The 18646-nt window shown below is 40.4% G+C and overlaps 1 protein-coding gene across 8 annotated transcripts in view; it reads right to left on the minus strand.

Annotated features, from left to right (window-relative positions):
- The window catches only part of YEATS2 (YEATS domain containing 2), a 111682-nt gene that overhangs the window by 12572 nt on the left and 80464 nt on the right, over nt 1-18646 (minus strand). For 7 of the 8 annotated variants that reach the window (XM_027110589.1, XM_027110570.1, XM_027110609.1 and 4 more), the window contains 8 exons: nt 17290-17548; nt 14981-15142; nt 12881-13032; nt 11951-12109; nt 8938-9114; nt 8155-8341; nt 2813-2941; nt 2223-2321 (listed from right to left, as the gene is read on the minus strand). In XM_027110589.1, the coding sequence (XP_026966390.1) occupies nt 2223-2321; nt 2813-2941; nt 8155-8341; nt 8938-9114; nt 11951-12109; nt 12881-13032; nt 14981-15142; nt 17290-17548 (1324 nt within the window). The remainder of the gene's footprint in view (nt 1-2222; nt 2322-2812; nt 2942-8154; nt 8342-8937; nt 9115-11950; nt 12110-12880; nt 13033-14980; nt 15143-17289; nt 17549-18646) is intronic. The other variant, XM_027110620.1, reaches the window with a different exon arrangement.

Genomic DNA, 18646 nt, shown 5'->3' on the forward strand with positions numbered 1-18646 from the left:
TCTGACTGGGACTGTATTGAATCTGTGTCATTTGGGGGGAGGATTAATAACATATCAGGTCTTTCAGTAATATAATTAAATAATATATTTATAATTTATTATATTTATAATGGTATATCCTTCCATTTATTTAGATCTTCTAAATTTCAGAAATGTTTAGTGGGTTGTTAGCAGTTAATTTCTATATAGAAATCAAAATGGCTTTTGTATGTATACAGACTTGTATTGAGTGACCTCGCTAATTTCACTGTTAGCAATACATCTTCCCCCAACCCCTAGTGATTCCAAGACTTCAAAAAACAAAAGGAAGGCCTCAGAAAAAGTTCAGATACTCCAGTTCTATAGGTGCAAGTATAGTCACTGTATTTACTTATTGTTTGGCCACACTGCATGGCTTGCAGGTTCCTAGTTTCCCAACCAGGGATTAAACCCAGGCCATGGCAGTGAAAGCGCCTAGCCCTAACCACTGGACCTCCAGGGAATTCCCGCAAGTATACTCACTTTAATCTGGCACGCAAACAATTACAAAATTATATAATCAGCATATTCAGGCTGGGATAGCTATTCTACTGGAGAAATGAAAACATATGCTGAGACTTACATATAATAGCCCCAAACTGAAAATAACCCTAATCTCCACTAACAGGAGAAAGGATAAACAAATTATGGTATATCCATCCATCCCTACAATGTGGAATACTACTCACCAACAACATGGTTGAATCTCAAAAACACTGCAGTGAGTGAATGAAATTGGACACAAAAGAACGTATGTTCTTCCATTCACATAAAGTTTAAAAATAGACACAAGTAATCTATCATAATAGAAATCAGAACAGTGGTTGCCTATACGGGATGGGAATTGACTGGAAGGGGGCACAAGGTGATGGAAATTTCTATAGCTTGAATGCAATATTGGTTACTTGGGTTTATGCATTTGTCAAAACTCATCAAATGGTATGCTTAGTATCTTTGCACTTTACACAAAATTTTCCTCAATTAAAATCAAAACAGAGATGCTCTGGCCCCAGTCCAAAATTAATTGAATCAGAATCTGTATGAGGAAGGCCTATGATATATACCTACTGCTGAGAAGAAACGCTGGTCTAGATTAGTATCAATTCTTCCATCAGGACTAGCTAACTTTTCCTATAAGGAACTAATCAGTAAATATTTTAGGTTTTGTGGGTCATATGATCTCAGCTAGAACTACTCAACTCTTGAGGTTGCAGTGCACCTATGGACAATATGTAAATGAATGGGCATGGCCATGTGCTCATTAAAAAACGAGCAGCAGACTGCAGTCAGCCAACCCTTGCTTTGGATGGTCATGCTCTAAGTTCCAAATCCATCTCTTCATAAGACTATTATGAGACATCCTGGCATGCCTGGAAAGTATTTCAAATTCTGACTGTACTGCTTTCTAGTTTTCTAGACTTGGGAAGTATGGACTTAGTATCTCCAAACTTCAGTTTCCTCATTTGCAAAATGGGCGTAATAGCTGTCCTAAAGTACTGTGATAATTAATGATATATATATAAAGCAGCTAGCACAGTGCCTAGTACACTTTAGGCTCTTACACATGGTAGCTATCATATTGTAGATGTTACAAATGTCAAAATGTGTTAACCCACTGCACTATCTCCATCTACTCAACAGTCAGAAATGTCCCCACTGCCAGCTGCCAAGGTCTGGCCCTACCTACAGCTCCTTTACCGCAACTACATACCCCAGATGAGTCCCTTTAATTGGTCTACTCCCCCAAACAAACCCTCTGAGTCTTTGTCTCTACTGTTCCCTTAATCTGGCATGCCCCTTGACCCCTCCACAGCTAAAAATGCTTCACTCTAAAGTCCAGGTTATAATCCATGTCCCATACAAAGTGCTACACAAAAGTGCTACCCACCTAAACACCCCCAGCTTCCCTGACCAGACATCCTAGATTGAAATACTTCAGCATTCATTTTCCAGATCACTTACCCTGCATGTATCAATCACTGCTTGCTGTCTACTGCAACTCTCTTCAACCTGATTATAAGTTCTTGGAGGGCAGAAATGATGCTTTATACATCTCTGTATTTCCCTTAATGTCAAGTCTATATATAAACACTCTACATATTTTTGAAGTGACCGATTCATGGATGCTGAAATTCAAGGGAGTCATATTACAGTAATGTCTTGCACAAAACTTCTGGGCAAATATACTGTGGGAAACTACATACCTTTTGTAACAGTTGCTGGAGCAGAGCTGGGGACAACTGGAGTTGGGGCAGCTACAGGCAGAATGGCAGGTGATTTGTTGGTAGGAAATGACTGAACCACTAACAGGCAAAAAAGGAGGGGAGGATATAAGAAATATAGAAATTATTTTAATGAAAATGATCTAACTCCCAGGTGGTAGCCCCTCCTTAGGCTACTAGCACAAAAACAATTTCAGTACAACAGATATGGTCCTTTTTTAATACAGTGATTGACAAGGTGGCTGTTTCCTATTAGTACCAGGGTAAATGAGCTGGTATCTTCAACTGTGGAAATGGGAGCTTGTCACTAAACTCAGAAAATAAAAATCCAATTAACCTGCACTCATAAATGCTTAAAATGTAACCCCCCTACTCAACTTAAGAAATGGGCAGTTATTTAGAAGTCAGTGGATCATTTGGGTTTTACTTTCAGTCCTAGAGGTGGTGCCAGGGAGTATGGTGACAGCTCAAGGGCAGGCTAAAAAAGGGAGGAGCGGCCACCACGTGACGGAATACAGACTCTCCCACCAGACAGACCCAGAGACAACCACACCCACAGGTGAAGAACTCACCTTTATTCACAGGCATCAGTATAGTCTGCACACCTCCAGATGTGTTTACACTGAGTGGTTTGAGCTGGCTGGGGATTGTCAGAACAGCCTGCTGGGGATTGGACTGACTGGAATGAATCTTTAACAATCCTAAAATAAGTTGGAAGATAAAGCCAAGCTGAAGATCAGATGCTTCCTTGAAGTTCATGCCCTCTTCAGCATTCATATTTTCTCACAGGAGGACATTCTTAGGACATTTACCCTTTCAATAAAGAAAGAGCTGGAAGCATAAGCCAATGGATGCAGCTGATTTCTCAATGAAGCAATGAGGCAACAATAATGATTTATTTTTACCCTGCTATCATAAAGTAATACAAAAACTTTTGGAAAAGTGGGAATAATAGAAAAGAGAAAAGTCACCCAGAGTCCTACTGCAGAGACAACCAGTATCATCATTTTGAGATAGTTCTTTTCCATGTTTGTTTTATATGACAATTTATTTGTTTTGTATATAGCTGTGATACGTACAAACTGGATGTAAAATTTTGTATTTTGATTTGGGTAACTGTCATTTTCCTACTTAAAAACCTTCTCTGGCTCTGGACTGCCTAGAGAATGTTTCCAAAATTAGTCAAAGCATTCAGAGTCCTTTTTTTTTTTTTTTTTGTGGTACGTGGGCCTCTCACTGTTGTGGCCTCTCCCGTTGCGGAGCATAGGCTCCAGACGCGCAGGCTCAGCGGCCATGGCTCACGGACCCAGCTGTTCCGCAGCATGTGGGATCTTCCCGGACCGGGGCATGAACCCGTGTCCCCTGCATCGGCAGGTGGACTCTCAACCACTGCGCCACCAGGGAAGCCCCCAGAGTCCATTTTAATCTGGTCCTAATTTATCTGCATCTTCTTTACAACAACCTTTACATATCTAATACTTCAGTCTGTCTATTCACCATATCTTATAATTTCCTATCTCTGTGCAGCCTTTATTTTTCAAACCAGATATTCTCCACTTATTTTAGAAGGGGTCATCCTCTCCCACTTTGCTTTAAAAGAATTTCCATACTCCCATTTCCATTATAAAACTATTCTAGACATTCAGAGGGCCAGTAAAAAAAGTGACAAAAAGGAGTACACAAGATACAACACAAACACATATTATAACAACTACTTAAAAACAGCGACAGACAGGACTTCCCTGGTGGCGCAGTGGTTGAGATTCCAAGCTCCCAATGCAGGGGGTCCGGGTTCGATCCCTGGTTGGGGCGCTAGATCCCACATGTATGCTGCAGCTAGGATTTCGCATTATGCAACCAAGGAGCCTGCCTGCTGCAACTAAGACCTGATGCAGCCAAATAAATAAATTAATTAATTAATTAAATATTTTTTTTAAAAAACAGCGACAGAGGCTAAAGATACTTTAAGGCACTGGAATGCAGTTAGCTTGAGTTAAGAAAAGGAATAGTCTTGGGCTTCCCTGGTGGCGCAGTGGTTGAGAGTCCGCCTGCCGATGCAGGGGACACGGGGGCAGGGAAGATCCCATATGCCGCGGAGCGGCTGGGCCCGTGAGCCATGGCCGCTGAGCCTGCGCATCCAGAGCCTGTGCTCTGCAACGGGAGAGGCCACAGCAGAGAGAGGCCCGCATACCGCAAAAAAAAAAAAAAGAGAGAACAGGAATAGTCTTAAATACTTTCAAGAACAAAGCCTTAAATAAACAAGAAAACCGTTCTTTGGAATAGATGAGTGTTAGATCAGTCAAGTAGTAATTACTTAACTGAGATGTGCCCTCCAAGAGTACAACAATGACCTGGTTTCTTCGTATTTTTAAAATTCTTATTTCTATCAAAACATTACATGCTCATCAGTTGAAAAGTTAAAAAGTGCTAAAAGGCATATAACTAAAAATAGCCATCCTTTGCTCCAACTCCCTGTCTTCATCTGGTTCCCCAGTAGTATACACTTTTAACCTTTTGGTGTTTTAATATTTATCTCAGCATTTTTTAAAAGAATGTGTATATTGTAGGCCTTGATTCATTTTGATGTTACACACTGACTTACTATTAAGGTAGATAAGCACTGTAAGGCATTTTTACCCGCTCTTCCCTCTCCTCCAATATTGGTCTCTATCGATCCAAAGAATATCATGATGCTATGACTCGATCTCATTTTCTGGAGTTAATAATTTCCTTCTTTTTCATTTGCTTATTTAGTTCTCCTTCAACATCTTACTAAAGTCTTCCCATGTCCTTCAAAAATGCTATAAATCACCCTTTATACAGCTCTCCACATGGTCAAACCTCCTAAATAATTTACAGTTCCATTTTTAAAATAAGAGCTATCCTTCCTGGGACTCTCTGATATGCTCTAATTTGGACTGTTGCTTTCTAGGCCTGCTGCAAAGCCTTCATTCGGGGAGCGCCCTTTCACAGTTACCCTGGGAATTCCCTTTGCCTTCCTCTCTATTTTTGTCCTCTTTCTTGGTCTACACCTCTTCACTCTGGTGAAACATGTATTTTAGTTATGTTTTGAGACAAGGTCATAGAAAATACATTTGAAACGTTGTCTGTCAGAAAATATTTCTACCCTCATACTCAGTAAAGATCTGGCCAATTACAGAATTCTAGACTACAAGAATTCCCCCCTAGAACTTTGAAAAGCAATATTCTAGCTTCCAGCACTGCTACTGAGAAGCCCAATGATAATGTAATTTCTGAACTTTTCTGTTTATTTTTCTGACAGCTTTTCAGATCTTCTCCTTGTCACTGGTGTTCTGATTTCATGAACAAACTGTCCCTTCTTGTGAGCCACCTTTCACTCATTGTGCTGGACACTGTGCCTCTTGAACCTGGAAGTTCATGCCCTTCAATTTGGGGATAAACTGTTTCATTTCTTAGATCATTTCTTTCCCATTATTTTCTGTTTTCTTTCTGGAATTCCGTTTAGTTTCATGTTGCCAGGGCTCCCTAATACATCATCAAAGTTTCTTTCTTAGTGTCTACTTCTTGGTCTATTCCCTGTTTCCACCTTGTGCCCCATAGTTTAGTCTAAATGCTGTAGCCAGTGACCTGTTAAAAGGAAAAGGCAGCTCGTGTTACTCCTGAGCTGAAGACCCCGCAATGGGTTCTCTTGAAGTAAAAATCAATGTTCTTACAGTGACCTACAAAGGCCCTATGTGATTTGGCCCCCACCACTCTGACTTTATCTCCTGGTTCTCTTTCCCTTGCTTACTCTGCTCTAGTCACAATGGCAATCTTGTTCAAAACAGTTTGTAATGCACACAAAAAATTTAATTGAAAAATTAAAGGTTATACCTCAATTAAAAAAAAAAAAGGATACACACACACACACACACACACACACAAAATGGTCAGTAGAAAACAGTTTGATTCTCTTATGAAAATAATATAAAGTTTCATCAGCAGTATCTCAGGAAACTAGAACTTAAAGCAAGAGACTTCATTTAAAAATCAGAAAAAAAGGAGGGCATTCATTTCTTAAACTAGTAATTCCTTCTATTTCTACAATTTCTACTCCAGTGCTAACCCAGTACCTCTAAACATTCAGTTAGCAGAGAACAAGCACTCCCCACATAAAAACTTGGTCGATTTTAACTGGGAGGTAGAAATCATGGGAAAAATAAACCAGCCTTAATCTTTTGGTCTCTACCCAAAAAGCAAACAAAACATAGGGGCTTGATTTAGACTCATGTATGGAATCTAGTGATAATAAGAAGAACAACAAGAATATCCACAATCTTTTTTTTTAATACCCAAGAGTCGTTAAGATGATTTATTTATAGACCAAAAAGCTCACAAGCCTATGCTTTTATTTTAGCAAACTACATGCAGTAACAGTGAAGAATACCCACAATCTTTATGCAGAGATAGTAAGGTATGTGTGTGTATGTATTTATGTTTGTGTGTGTATATACATGTGTGTATGAATATATATCATATATATATTAGCAATACTCAGTTGTTTTTCTGTATACCAGTGCCAGTTGGTAAACTATTATTAATCTGCAACAACGCAATACAGATACTGAGTGTTCAAAAGTTTTGTAACAGTTTGACTTTGTTGTGATATTTTTATTGTATTTTACAGAAGTATCTGTCTGTACTAGATTATAGTAAAACAAAGTTGACCTTTCAAGTTTGAGAAGTAATGCTGTATATTATATCAGCCCCTGGCATCTGGGACAGTACAATGTAGTCAAACACATTAATATTTGTGGCAAAAGATGAATATTCATATTAAGTAGTATAAACAGCCTGTCAATGGAGGTCAGATTTTGCCCTAAAATTCATTATGGGGAAAAACAACAATAAACAAACCTTTGGTTTTCACAGCTTTTTGGATTTCAGAATTGCAGATAAGGGAATGTGGACTAATAACAATGATGACACTAAAAATGATAACAGCAGCAATTATTTATATAATGGCAACTACATGTCAGACGGTATCCTAAGCATTTTTATATTAACTCATTTAATCGTCTCAACTTTATGAGGTAGGTATTAGGCAATCTGGCTCTAGGATTTGTGCTCTATGTTACCCAAAGAAGTAAAAGGCACACTCTTCCGGGGCCATTCAGGGTGGGCACAGAGAAACGATACATCTTACCAAAGCTCAAGCATGTCATTCTAACACTACCCAATATAATAACTACTGTTAAAAATAGTATCTTGGGGCTTCCCTGGTGGCACAGTGGTTGAGAATCCGCCTGCCAATGCAGGGGACACGGGTTCGAGCCCTGGTCCAGGAAGATCCCACATGCCACGGAGCAACTAAGCCCGTGCACCACAACTACTGAGCCTGCGTGCCACAACTACTGAAGCACTCGCATCTAGAGCTCGTGCTCCGCAACAAGAGAAGCCACCGCAATGAGAAGCCTGCACACCACAACGAAGAGTAGCCCCCACTCGCCGCAACTAGAGAAAGCCCGTGCACAGCAACCAAGACCCAACACAGCCAAAAATAAAATTAATTTATTAAAAAAAAAATCATGTCTTGGAGTCAACAATGCTAATTTAATTTTATATACTTTGTTTATGAAAGCAAAAAGAGATGTATGTTTTACCATGAGTTCCATGCAAAACTGCTGATAAATACCCAGAAGAGTTCCAGATGGCTAATGTTTTATTATATCAGTTAAGAATTGTTATTCAATCCATAAAAACATTTCAGACTTGAAAATTTACACCTGGATTTTAAATAAGAGTAATTCATCTAAAAGGCAGCTATATGGAAAATGCTGCCGAATTAATGATTTTTAACAATTTATTATTAAAAACTGTTATTATGTAAGACCTTCCACAAATACTCTAGCCCAAAGAAGGGAGCGAGAAATAATATTATGGTACAACTGACCTGATACTGTGGCCTTTCCAGAGATGGGGTTTGGTGTGGACACCAGGGACGTAGCACTGATGACAGAGGAGGTAGCAGCCTTGCAGGGTCCCATGGTGGCTGGGCTCACACACACTTGTTGCTGCCCAGAAGTTTTCATTACAGAAGTCATAGCAGATGATGAACTGGGAGCTGTTCCTTCCGACTGCTAACCCACAGGACCAGAAATAATAGATATTAAGAAGAAAGTACTATAACTTAGAACAGTGACTGCCATGTAGCATACCCAATAAATATTAGCTATTAGCGGGCTTCCCTGGTGGCGCAGTGGTTGAGAGTCCGCCTGCCAATGCAGGGGACACGGGTTCAAGCCCTGGTTCGGGAAGATCCCACATGCCATGGAGCATCTAAGCCCGTGCACCACAACTACTGAGCCTGTGTTCTAGAGCCCATGGAGCCACAACTACTGGCCCGCATGCTGCAATTACTGAAGCCCAGTTGCCTAGAGCCCGTGCTCTGCAACAACAGAAGCCACTGCAATGAGAAGCCCGTGCACCGCAATGAAGAGTAGCCCCCGCTCGCCGCAACTAGAGAAAGCCCAAGAGCAGCAACGAAGACACAATGCAGCCAAAAATAAATAACTTAAATAAATAAATTAAAATAAAATGGTGAGTTTTATGGTATGTGAATTATATTTGAATTTTTAAAACAGTAATATGGCCCAATAGTGTGCCTGATGAATATCTTACATTTTTACTGCTTTTATGCTTCATTATGGTTTTCCACTATCATGCTACTTCTCACCTGTTGCGCAGGACCATTTGCTGAGAGGGCTACAGCTGGGGAACTGGCAGTTGTAATAACTCCTCCTGCTACCCTCAGCATCGTGGTTCCAGGCTTTGAGAGTTGTGAGGTGGCTGGCACAGACTTCAATGTGCTATCAGATATTTTCATTAGAGATGCCTGTGCCCCCGGGGCCGCCTACAGAAATAAAATGGATTGGAGTAATAAGTTACCCTGGTTAATAGGCACAATTTAATCCTTACCTACATACACCCCCCCAAATACTGCATCCCCAAGAAAGTCTTGCTAATTAAAACTATATGAAGGGGACTTCCCCAGTGGAACAGTGGTTAAGAATCTGCCTGCTAATGCAGGGGACACGGGTTTGAGCCCTGGTCCGGGAAGATCCCACATGCCGCGGAGCAACTAAGCCCGTGCGCCACAACTACCAAGCTTACATGCCACAACTACTGAAACCCGCACACCTAGAGCCTGTGCTCTACGACGAGAAGCCACTGCAATGAGAAGCCCGTGCACCGCAAAAAAGAATAGCCCCCGCCTGCTGCAACTAGAGAAAGCCCGCGCACAGCAACAAAGACCCAACACAGCCAAAAATAAAGAAAAATAACAAAAATCAAGAATAATCAATACACACATGGGTAAATCTCAGAAACATTCTGTTCAACAATAAAAGCTAACATAAAAGACTATATACTATATAATTTTGTTGATATGAAGTTCAAGAACAGGCAAAAGCTAATCTATGGGGCTTCCATGGTGGCACAGTGGTTGAGAATCCGCCTGCCAATGCAGGGGACACGGGTTCGATCCCTGGTCTGGAAAGATCCCACATACTGCGGAGCAACTAAGCCCGTGCGCCACAACTACTGAGGCTGTGTGCCGCAACTACTGAAGCTCGCGCACCTAGAGCCCGTGCTCCACAACAAGAGAAGCCACCGCAATAAGAAGCCTGCGCACCACAACGAAGAGTAGCCCCTGCTCACCACAACTAGAGAAAGCCCGCGTGCAGCCACGAAGGCCCAACTCAGCCAAAAATAAATAAAATAAATAGTTTTTTAAAACATCTAATCTATGGTGACAGAAAAATGGTGATAGAAAAAAACTGGAAAGAGAAATGAGGGTATGTTTTAGAGTAATGGAAATGCTCTATATCATGACTGGGATAGTGCTTGCAAGAGCATACCCATTTGTCCAAATTCCCTGAGCAGTATATTTGTGATCTGTGCATTATTCTATGTAAATTATACCTTAATAAAAGGCAACAGCAAACATCTTAGCTGTGGCAGAACAGAAAGAAAGTCACTGCACTGGCTGCAACATGAGCGGATTAGAAGAAATTAGCTAAGATTTTAAAGAATTCTGGGGCCTCATACCTGTTTAAAACAGCAAAGAGCATCTGACCAAAGGGAAGTTAGTACTCAAGGAAACCAAATGCTGGTAATTTGAAAAGATCAACAAAACTGATAAACCTTCTAGCTAGACTGATCAAGAAAAAAAGAGAAGATACATAACTATCAAAGTCAAGAATGAAAAAGGGGACATTACCAAAGATTCTACAGACATTAAAGGATAAGGGAAAATTATGAACAAGTTTGTTCCAAGAAATTCAACTACTTAGATATAATAAAAAAAAATTCCTTTAAAGATATAAACTACCAAACCTCCTTAAGACAAAATAATGTGAATAGTCAGTCTTATCAATATATCTATTAAATAAATTGGAATTGTAGTTAAAAACCTTCCCAATTAGGAAAACTGCAAGCCATTACGGCTTCACTGGTGTATTCTGAACGGTTAAGGAAGAAATAATACCAAGTTGACATAAACTCTTCCCCAAAAAGTGAAGAGGAGGGAGAAGTTTCCAACTCATTTTATGAGGCCAGCATTACTCTGATACCAAAACCAGACAGAGGGCTTCCCTGGTGGTGCAGTGGTTGAGAGTCAGCCTGCCGATGCAGGGGAAACGGGTTCGTGTCCCAGTCTGGGAAGATCCCACATGCCGCGGAGCGGCTGGGCCCATGAGCCATGGCCGCTGAGCCTGCGCTCCGCAATGGGAGAGGCCACACAGTGAGAAGCTCGCGTACCACACACACACACAAAAAAAACCAAACCAGACAGAAATTACAATGAAAACTACTGACCAATATCCCTTGCAAAAATTCAAATTCAATTCAACAATACATTAAAAGAGGATAACATGTCACAACCACGTAGGGTTTATTCTAGGAACGCAGGGTTGGTTTAACATTTGAACAATCAATGTAATTCACCTTATTAACAAACTAAAAAAGAAAAACCATAGGATCCTCTCAATAGACACAGTAAAAGCATTTGACAAAAATCCAATATCATTTCATGCTTTGAGAACTGCTGATCTACATTCAGTCATAAAAAGTGCATTATTTGTTGATATCCACACTGTCTATATCCTTCTACACTTTGTTTCATTTGGTAAGTTTTTGAGATTTAGCTACAGATGATTATGATATCCCTCGCCCAGTTAAAATTCCCTGTCATTATTCTTCCACCTATGCTAAAGACGCTGTAGAAACATACACCAAACTCCCTATAGCATTTACTTACGATATGGATATCGTGGCTGAAATCACCTATAACACTATTCAGAATCTCCTATATGAAGTCCCTCCAGAGAAATTTTAGAATGAAGTGTCTAGAAAATCTTTGTTTCTTCTAAGAAAATATTGTGTGGTTATTTTTTTTCCTCTCACAAATAGTGTGAATTTTATAACTTATCATTGTTCTCATTTTGCTTTGGCAAATTTTATTAAATATACAGGACATTACTGTTTGCATATCTAAACAACTCTCTGGTCTTATCTTCTCATTCTACTTATATTTTCCCAAATCTTATGATTTTATTCTTATTTTTCTATACTATTTTATTGCTTATTTTCTTAGGTAACAATAATTTCTTTGTGGAAAGAGACAAGCTGTAAATATTTGTGTGTGTGTGTGTGTGTGTGTGTGTGTGTGTGTGTGCGCGTGTATTTACCTGGGTAAACAAAGTGGTTTTTTGTCCAGAGATGACTTTTAACGTTTGCTGTCCTTGTGCAGAGGATGTGCTGACTCCCAGTGTTCCTTGCACCACTGACCCCGTAGTCAGCTGTTTTCCAGATGTCTGGGGTGATGGCTGGCCAACTAAAAACGTGCCCTAAATTACAAACAAATAAAGACCTGATCAGTAATTTGTTAAGTTCAAATGACTTGCTCTGATTCTTTAAATCACAAGGTCCCATATTATAAGCGACAGTGCTACCCTTCAATTCTACAACTCATCAAAATGATTAAAAAGAATAGCTCTGCTCTCAGTGTCACTACTAACAGTTATCCCCACTTCTCAAACTTTGCACTGGAGTTACAGAGCAGGCTGTTGGAAGCTCAAGTTTTACAATCTAGTCCCCTCATAGCTGGATTTAATCCTTCAGACTGATAACTATCTACTCTAAGAACATCTAGAACCAAAACTCCATTCCCTTCCTTAGAGAGGAGCCAAGACCAGCGACAAGGGGAAAGAAAGGAGGCAGAAGCCTGTTCCTAATCTTGAATCCAATGGAACTCCAAACCATAACTTGATACTATCTCTCTGGTTACGTCTAGGAGAAAATTTTCAACTGCACATTAATACTATTCCAAATCCACGAGAGGCAACAGCATAGCAAAAATCTTTCAGAAAGATCTGGGTTTAAATCCAAACCCTACCACTAGGCTTAGCGGAGAGATCTTGGATAAGTTACGTAGGTCCTTCTGAATCTCCACTCGCTTTTCTCTCAAAACAAAGCAAACCCAAAATAATACAGATTTATAACATGACTAAAATGTTAGTATTGACGCCTGATTCCAGAGCCGTAAAGGTAAATCCACTATAATTAAAGGCAGTCATTAAATAACTGATTTAAAAGATACCAGTCACAAATGAGCAGACCTGAGGGGTTTGCTTGAGGATGTAAGATGTGTACGTCAGGTGCTGGGATATCCCTCCAGGGCCGGCAGGGCTCTGGGCTCCTCCAGTTCCTCCTCCACTGCCACTGCCACTGCCACCACCACCGCTACTGGCAGCTGAGCCAGACTGGAGGTCTGAAAACACAACCAATGACAAAGTATTAAGAGAAGGCTTAAGAGAAAAAAACAGATGAGCCCAGAGAGATGTTTCCCTTAGGGCTCCACTCCTTCCCTTTCCTCCTTTCCTCCTTTTTTTTGGTAATATACAAGTTTGTGACAAGAGTGAGAACTTTCTAACGCTGAAGACTGAAATATATTTACGTTTGACTAAATGATGGTCGACTAGTTCAGCTCTGAGTACTGTACTACAATGAAGAACTTATCTTTGCAAGTGTTTTAGCTTAGTTGTGAGAGATCGAGAGTCAGATACATTTTCTAACCAAGTGTTTTTAACCAACACTTAAATGTGCTCAGAGAAGTGCTCCCAAACTTTCTGGCATCTGATTCAATTTCAGTGAACCTGCTGGAATTTAGTGTAATTTTGCAATACTCTCTCTTTTCCATCCTCCCCCCTGCTCTGGAAAAAACCAAGACTTTCTTCATATTTATAACGACGCCAGGTCTTTTTTGCTTTTCAAATTCCACTTTAAAGCCTTTGTACCCTTTTTACTTCCCTTTTGGTGACATTACATATGTAAACTACACTCTAAGTAGCTCTCTGGATGAATTTTGGAAGACTTACATTGTCTTTCTCTTACATATCTAAATTTTTGATACACCACTACTTAGGTATGAGGAAAAAACACCAGGGTAAGAGTGGAAATCGCCCATTACAGTCAGTAAACAAAATGGCTGACTAGCTTTTGAAACTGAGTCCCCCTAAAACCAAATTCCCCTGCTGAGTTTATGATTAATCTCTCTATCCAAAACTTTATTCCCTTTCTTGTCCCCTCTGACCTCAATTCGGTGCTAACTGAACATTAATCAACCAGAGTCAGATGACTAAACCTGCCGTTGTTAACAACATCATTAATGTACTAAAAGTGCTGTTGTAGATAACATCGCTAAGGTAAAAACTCAGATTGTTTCCCTAGGGCAAGATGAGCTAATAGACCCCCAAGCCATGGACCACCTGGCCAGAGAAATGTAAACCAGAGACATCCTGACACCCAAAACTACGATTAAGAAACATCACAAGATGATGATTAACCCCAGCTTCTTTGTTCCTCCCCTTTAAATACCCTGAACTCAAAGACCAAGTTGGAGTGGATCTGAGACTTGTTTCCCACTCCCTTGCTTGGTGCCCTGCAATTAACACTAACTTTGCTGCAAACTCCCACTGTCAGAAATGGTTTTCTGTACCACGGGCACACGAGCTCTTGCTTGATCACAATTACAACACTGCACTTTGGCAAGTGACTAATTTCAAATGAACCTAACTGCTGTACCAACTATACTTCTGACTCAGATGGAAATAATTCCTCTTACCCTTTCCTTTTCAACACTACCCAAATTGTTTTTCTCTATATGTCAAAGCAAAAGTTTATATAAGCCTAGATAAACCACCTAATTTCCTTGGGGCTTTACATCTTACACACTAAGGCTGAGCCTGTATTTCTCTTGCCATCTCCAAACCTAGCAAACTTAAGTCGCACATCTAAATAATGGCAAGCAGAGACACTTGATTCCAATCCTATTCCCATCCCCTTCAAAATAAAAACAGGCGTCCAGCAATCTTCTCAGGTGTCACCAGTTTTCAGATACCACTGACAGGAAGAAGTCTTCTTTATTTCCAGCTCACATATACAGCTTTCTCCCAACACAGGCTCAGTAGCCATACCTCTTCACTGTAATTTGTTCCCAAACCCAGACTCTGAGCAGATAAATCCAAGACAACAGTGTCACCTCCTAAGACTATGATTATTTAAACTCACTTCTAGTTAAAATGTGTGCATGTTTTAAATCCATTTGAGCAAACAGACCTATGAAAATGCTTCCTGAAACAGGTAAGAACTGCCCCTCAGGTGGATGAGATGAACGTACCCAGAGACCCAAGAACCAAATGATTTAATGATGGACTAACTAGAATTGTTGGTAGCCCGCAGGATGGCTCCTTGAGGGATCAGCAGCAGTTTTCCTTTTCCTGAAGGGTTCTTGCTGTTCGTTGTAAGGTAGAGCTTAGTGCCAGGAGGCAAATTTGCCAAGTTGGCCAAATTAGTGGCTGGCAGCTGCAATGTCGCCATTACTAAAATGGTGAAGGGAATAGAGGGAAAAAAAGAAAGAGGAAAAACATTAAGATAAATTGGAACTGAGGGCAATGCTATCTCTAAAATTAAAACATACACAGAGTAATAAAATACTTATTCAAAAACACTAACAAACAATAAACTCTACAGTTTGCTTCCTAGATGCACAGTGCTTTAAAGGCTGACATTTTTCATTATGTTGCTAATTAAAATATTTACATACTAGAAGAGCTTTCTACAAACTACAAAGAAATTTATATCTGTATATAGAGTGACCATATGTCATGGTTTGCCCAAAGCCGTTACAATTTATACCTACGTCCCACTATAATTAATAGTGACTCTTAACTCTCAAAAGTACTGTTGTTTAGACAGTCAATAAAATAATCACCCTCTCTATGGATGAATACACATTTGCTTCTCATTTGTTTAAAGCCCCTTTATAGTCAATTTCTAGTAACGATGAATCTACTGATTTGAAACAAGACTTCTAGTCTCCCTCACTTTCTAAGAACTAAAAAATGCTACAGTCAACAACTGGCACATATACTATGAAACTATAATTCATCTTTTAAAAGTCTCACCTATGTCAAACAGCTTTCACTAACCCCTTAGAATTTACTTCTCGATGCACATCGCTGTGATACCTCTAAACATGAAAACTTTCTGCAGTTACTTTGTATTTGAATCTCCAGGAACTGAAGCCTACAGGACCATGTGAGTCCCACAGGGAAAGGACTCTCAGCCTCCTGCCACCTGCTAGAGTAGTCCCTCTCAGGACCACTTCACTGTGCAAAGCTTTGGGAGGCAGGAACCCTGGAAGCTGCACCCAATATCAGGGACTGATATTAAACTGAGGGCCATCCCTCTTCATTATGACCAGAACTAATCTCATCTTACACCACTGTGCATCGCAGCCACGCCAGAACTGCAGACCTCTCTGCCACCCGCACCCGGAGTCCCATCTCCACACGGCTCACGGTCCCTGATCTGAACCATCTCCTCATGCTTTCTTCCTTCCCTGACTCTTTCACCAGGCACCCCACTCCAGGAATTCCTGCTGTGATCACTACACCCTCTAGAACATCAACCTCCTTGAACATTATCTCTTTTTGTGGTAATTAAACTCATCAGTCCTCTGAAGATAAGACTTCCCCAGAAATCCGCTAGCTACGGGCTGTTTTCTGTCTTACCTCAATATCAGAGGGCTAGGACCAGGAAAGGAACATTTTTGCTTTCCAGTTAGACTTTCAGACCATTATCACGGCTCATGCCAGAGGGGGAGAAAAAAAAGCCCTGCCTCTTTTGAGGCTCCTACTTAGCTATTCCATCTCCCTCTCTTTTCTGCTCTAATTTACTGAACTCCCAAGTCACTTCCCCTCATTAGCTGAAGGCGGAATCCAGACTCAAAGTATTGTGCTCTGCGCTAAAGGCTCATTCTCAGTGACAACACTATAGATGACTTATTTAATTCTCTGCCTTCTCAGTGCTATATCTTCCAAACTCCAAAGGTCACTTCTTCTGGCCCATCTCAAACACTCATTTTTAATGCCACAAAAGAACTTTGGCATCAGCAGCAATTCTTCACCCCTGAAATCTTTATTTTGGACCTCCACTACCCTCCCAACTCACTGCTACCATTCTTTAGCCTCATCAAGACTTTAAAAATTAGTAAATATCAAATACCTGAGATATATTTCTTCATGCACTCACAGAAACAAACACTAAGGACTAAAACACATTCAAAGTATTTAAACTTTTGTTTAGTAGAGAATGCCTTAGTCAAGTATCTCAAAATGCTGCTGGCAAATGACCATACCAAGACTGTACGTCTGAAATAGAACGCAACGTGGAAATAAGGACAAATGAGAATTATTCTTCAGACTTGAGAGCAGTATCAAGAAACACCCTCTATTTTTACTATTCTTGCTCATACCCACACATGCGCACACACAACTTAGAGCAAAAGCCTTACAGGCCTCTATGTAAAATGTTACATGAAAAAGATTAACATGTTTTTATATACTCCTTAAAACATCAACAACCTAGGTTTTTCTAGAGAGAACCAAATAGCAAATAAAATCACTAGCACAGAGCGTTTTGGAAGGGGCTGCTGCTGAAAGGGCCCCCAATTAGCATCAGTTACCTGAACCCTGGGATCCAGTCTTCTGAGGGCCAGCAGCAGTGACCTGAGCCTTGGTTAAGGCTTGCATCGGCTGAGCGACAATGGTTCCTCCACCTCCACTCACAATTGCCTTGGCAACTCCTTGGGTCACAACTTGCTTTGGACCAACTGCTTTGGCGACAGACGAGCTGGCCTTGGCTACGAGGATCTGGCCACCACTGATTGCCACTGCCTGCTTCACTGCCGAAGGTAGGGTAGACCCAACTGGAACCCCAACAACCTGTTCAAAACAGAGGAGAACCCAGCAGTGCTTCTTCTCATAGTCCCATGAGGGGTCTTAAAGCAGCACAGTCACTTCCAGCAAAGAACAAAAGCAAACCCCTAGATAACAACACATGGAGTCTAATTCAATCATCTAGGAATTCTACCTATGATGTGAACAGCAGTATTTCTCAGTCTGGATTTTATTACAATAAAATGTTACAGCTTTTGTCTTAACCCCAGCTACTATCTATAACCTATTTTAATTATAAAAAGTAATGTGTGTTTTTTTTTTTTAAAAAAACACAGGAAATACAGAGATATAAAGAAAAAAACTCTACTCATCAGAAATAATCTCTTAATTTTTTTTTTTTTTTTTTGCGGTACGCAGGCCTCTCACTGTTGTGGCCTGTCCCGTTGCAGAGCACAGGCTCCAGACGCGCAGGCGAAGCGGCCATGGCTCACGGGCCCAGCCGCTCCGCGGCATGTGGGATCTTCCCTGCCCCCGTGTCCCCTGCATCGGCAGGCGGACTCTCAACCACTGCGCCACCAGGGAAGCCCTCTTAATATTTTTAATGTAGTATTTACTTCTGATTCTTTTAAATGTACATTTTGAAACCAAGATTAGGATACATATAGTTTTATAATTTTTAAATTTAACATCATGTTACAACCATTTCCACTGTTATTTTCCAAAAACGTTTGAGATGACCAAAAAATAATGTATTAGAATAGATATACCATAATCTAAGTATTTCACTACTGTGTGACTATTTAGATAATTTTAAATTTCGCATTATGAAAAAACTGCAATAAACATTCTCATATATGAACTATAAACTCCACTACATACTTTTAAATATCACCTTTTCAGTAACCCCTTCTGTGTTATCCCCATCTGAAGCAATATTTCTCCATCACTAGAACATCTAACAATTCATGTCATTTATTATATGGTATAACATGTGACACCTCTTCCAACTTATTTTTTTAAAAAAGTTATCTTTTTCGGGCTTCCCTGGTGGCGCACTGGTTGAGAGTCCGCCTGCCGATGCAGGGGACATGGGTTCGTGCCCCGGTCTGGGAAGATCCCACATGCCGTGGAGCAGCTGGGCCC

This window comes from Aethalodelphis obliquidens, unplaced genomic scaffold (genome assembly GCF_003676395.1).
Source record: "Aethalodelphis obliquidens isolate GAN/ISIS:26980383/991018 unplaced genomic scaffold, ASM367639v1 scaffold1, whole genome shotgun sequence".
NCBI classification, from domain to species: Eukaryota; Metazoa; Chordata; class Mammalia; order Artiodactyla; family Delphinidae; genus Aethalodelphis; species Aethalodelphis obliquidens.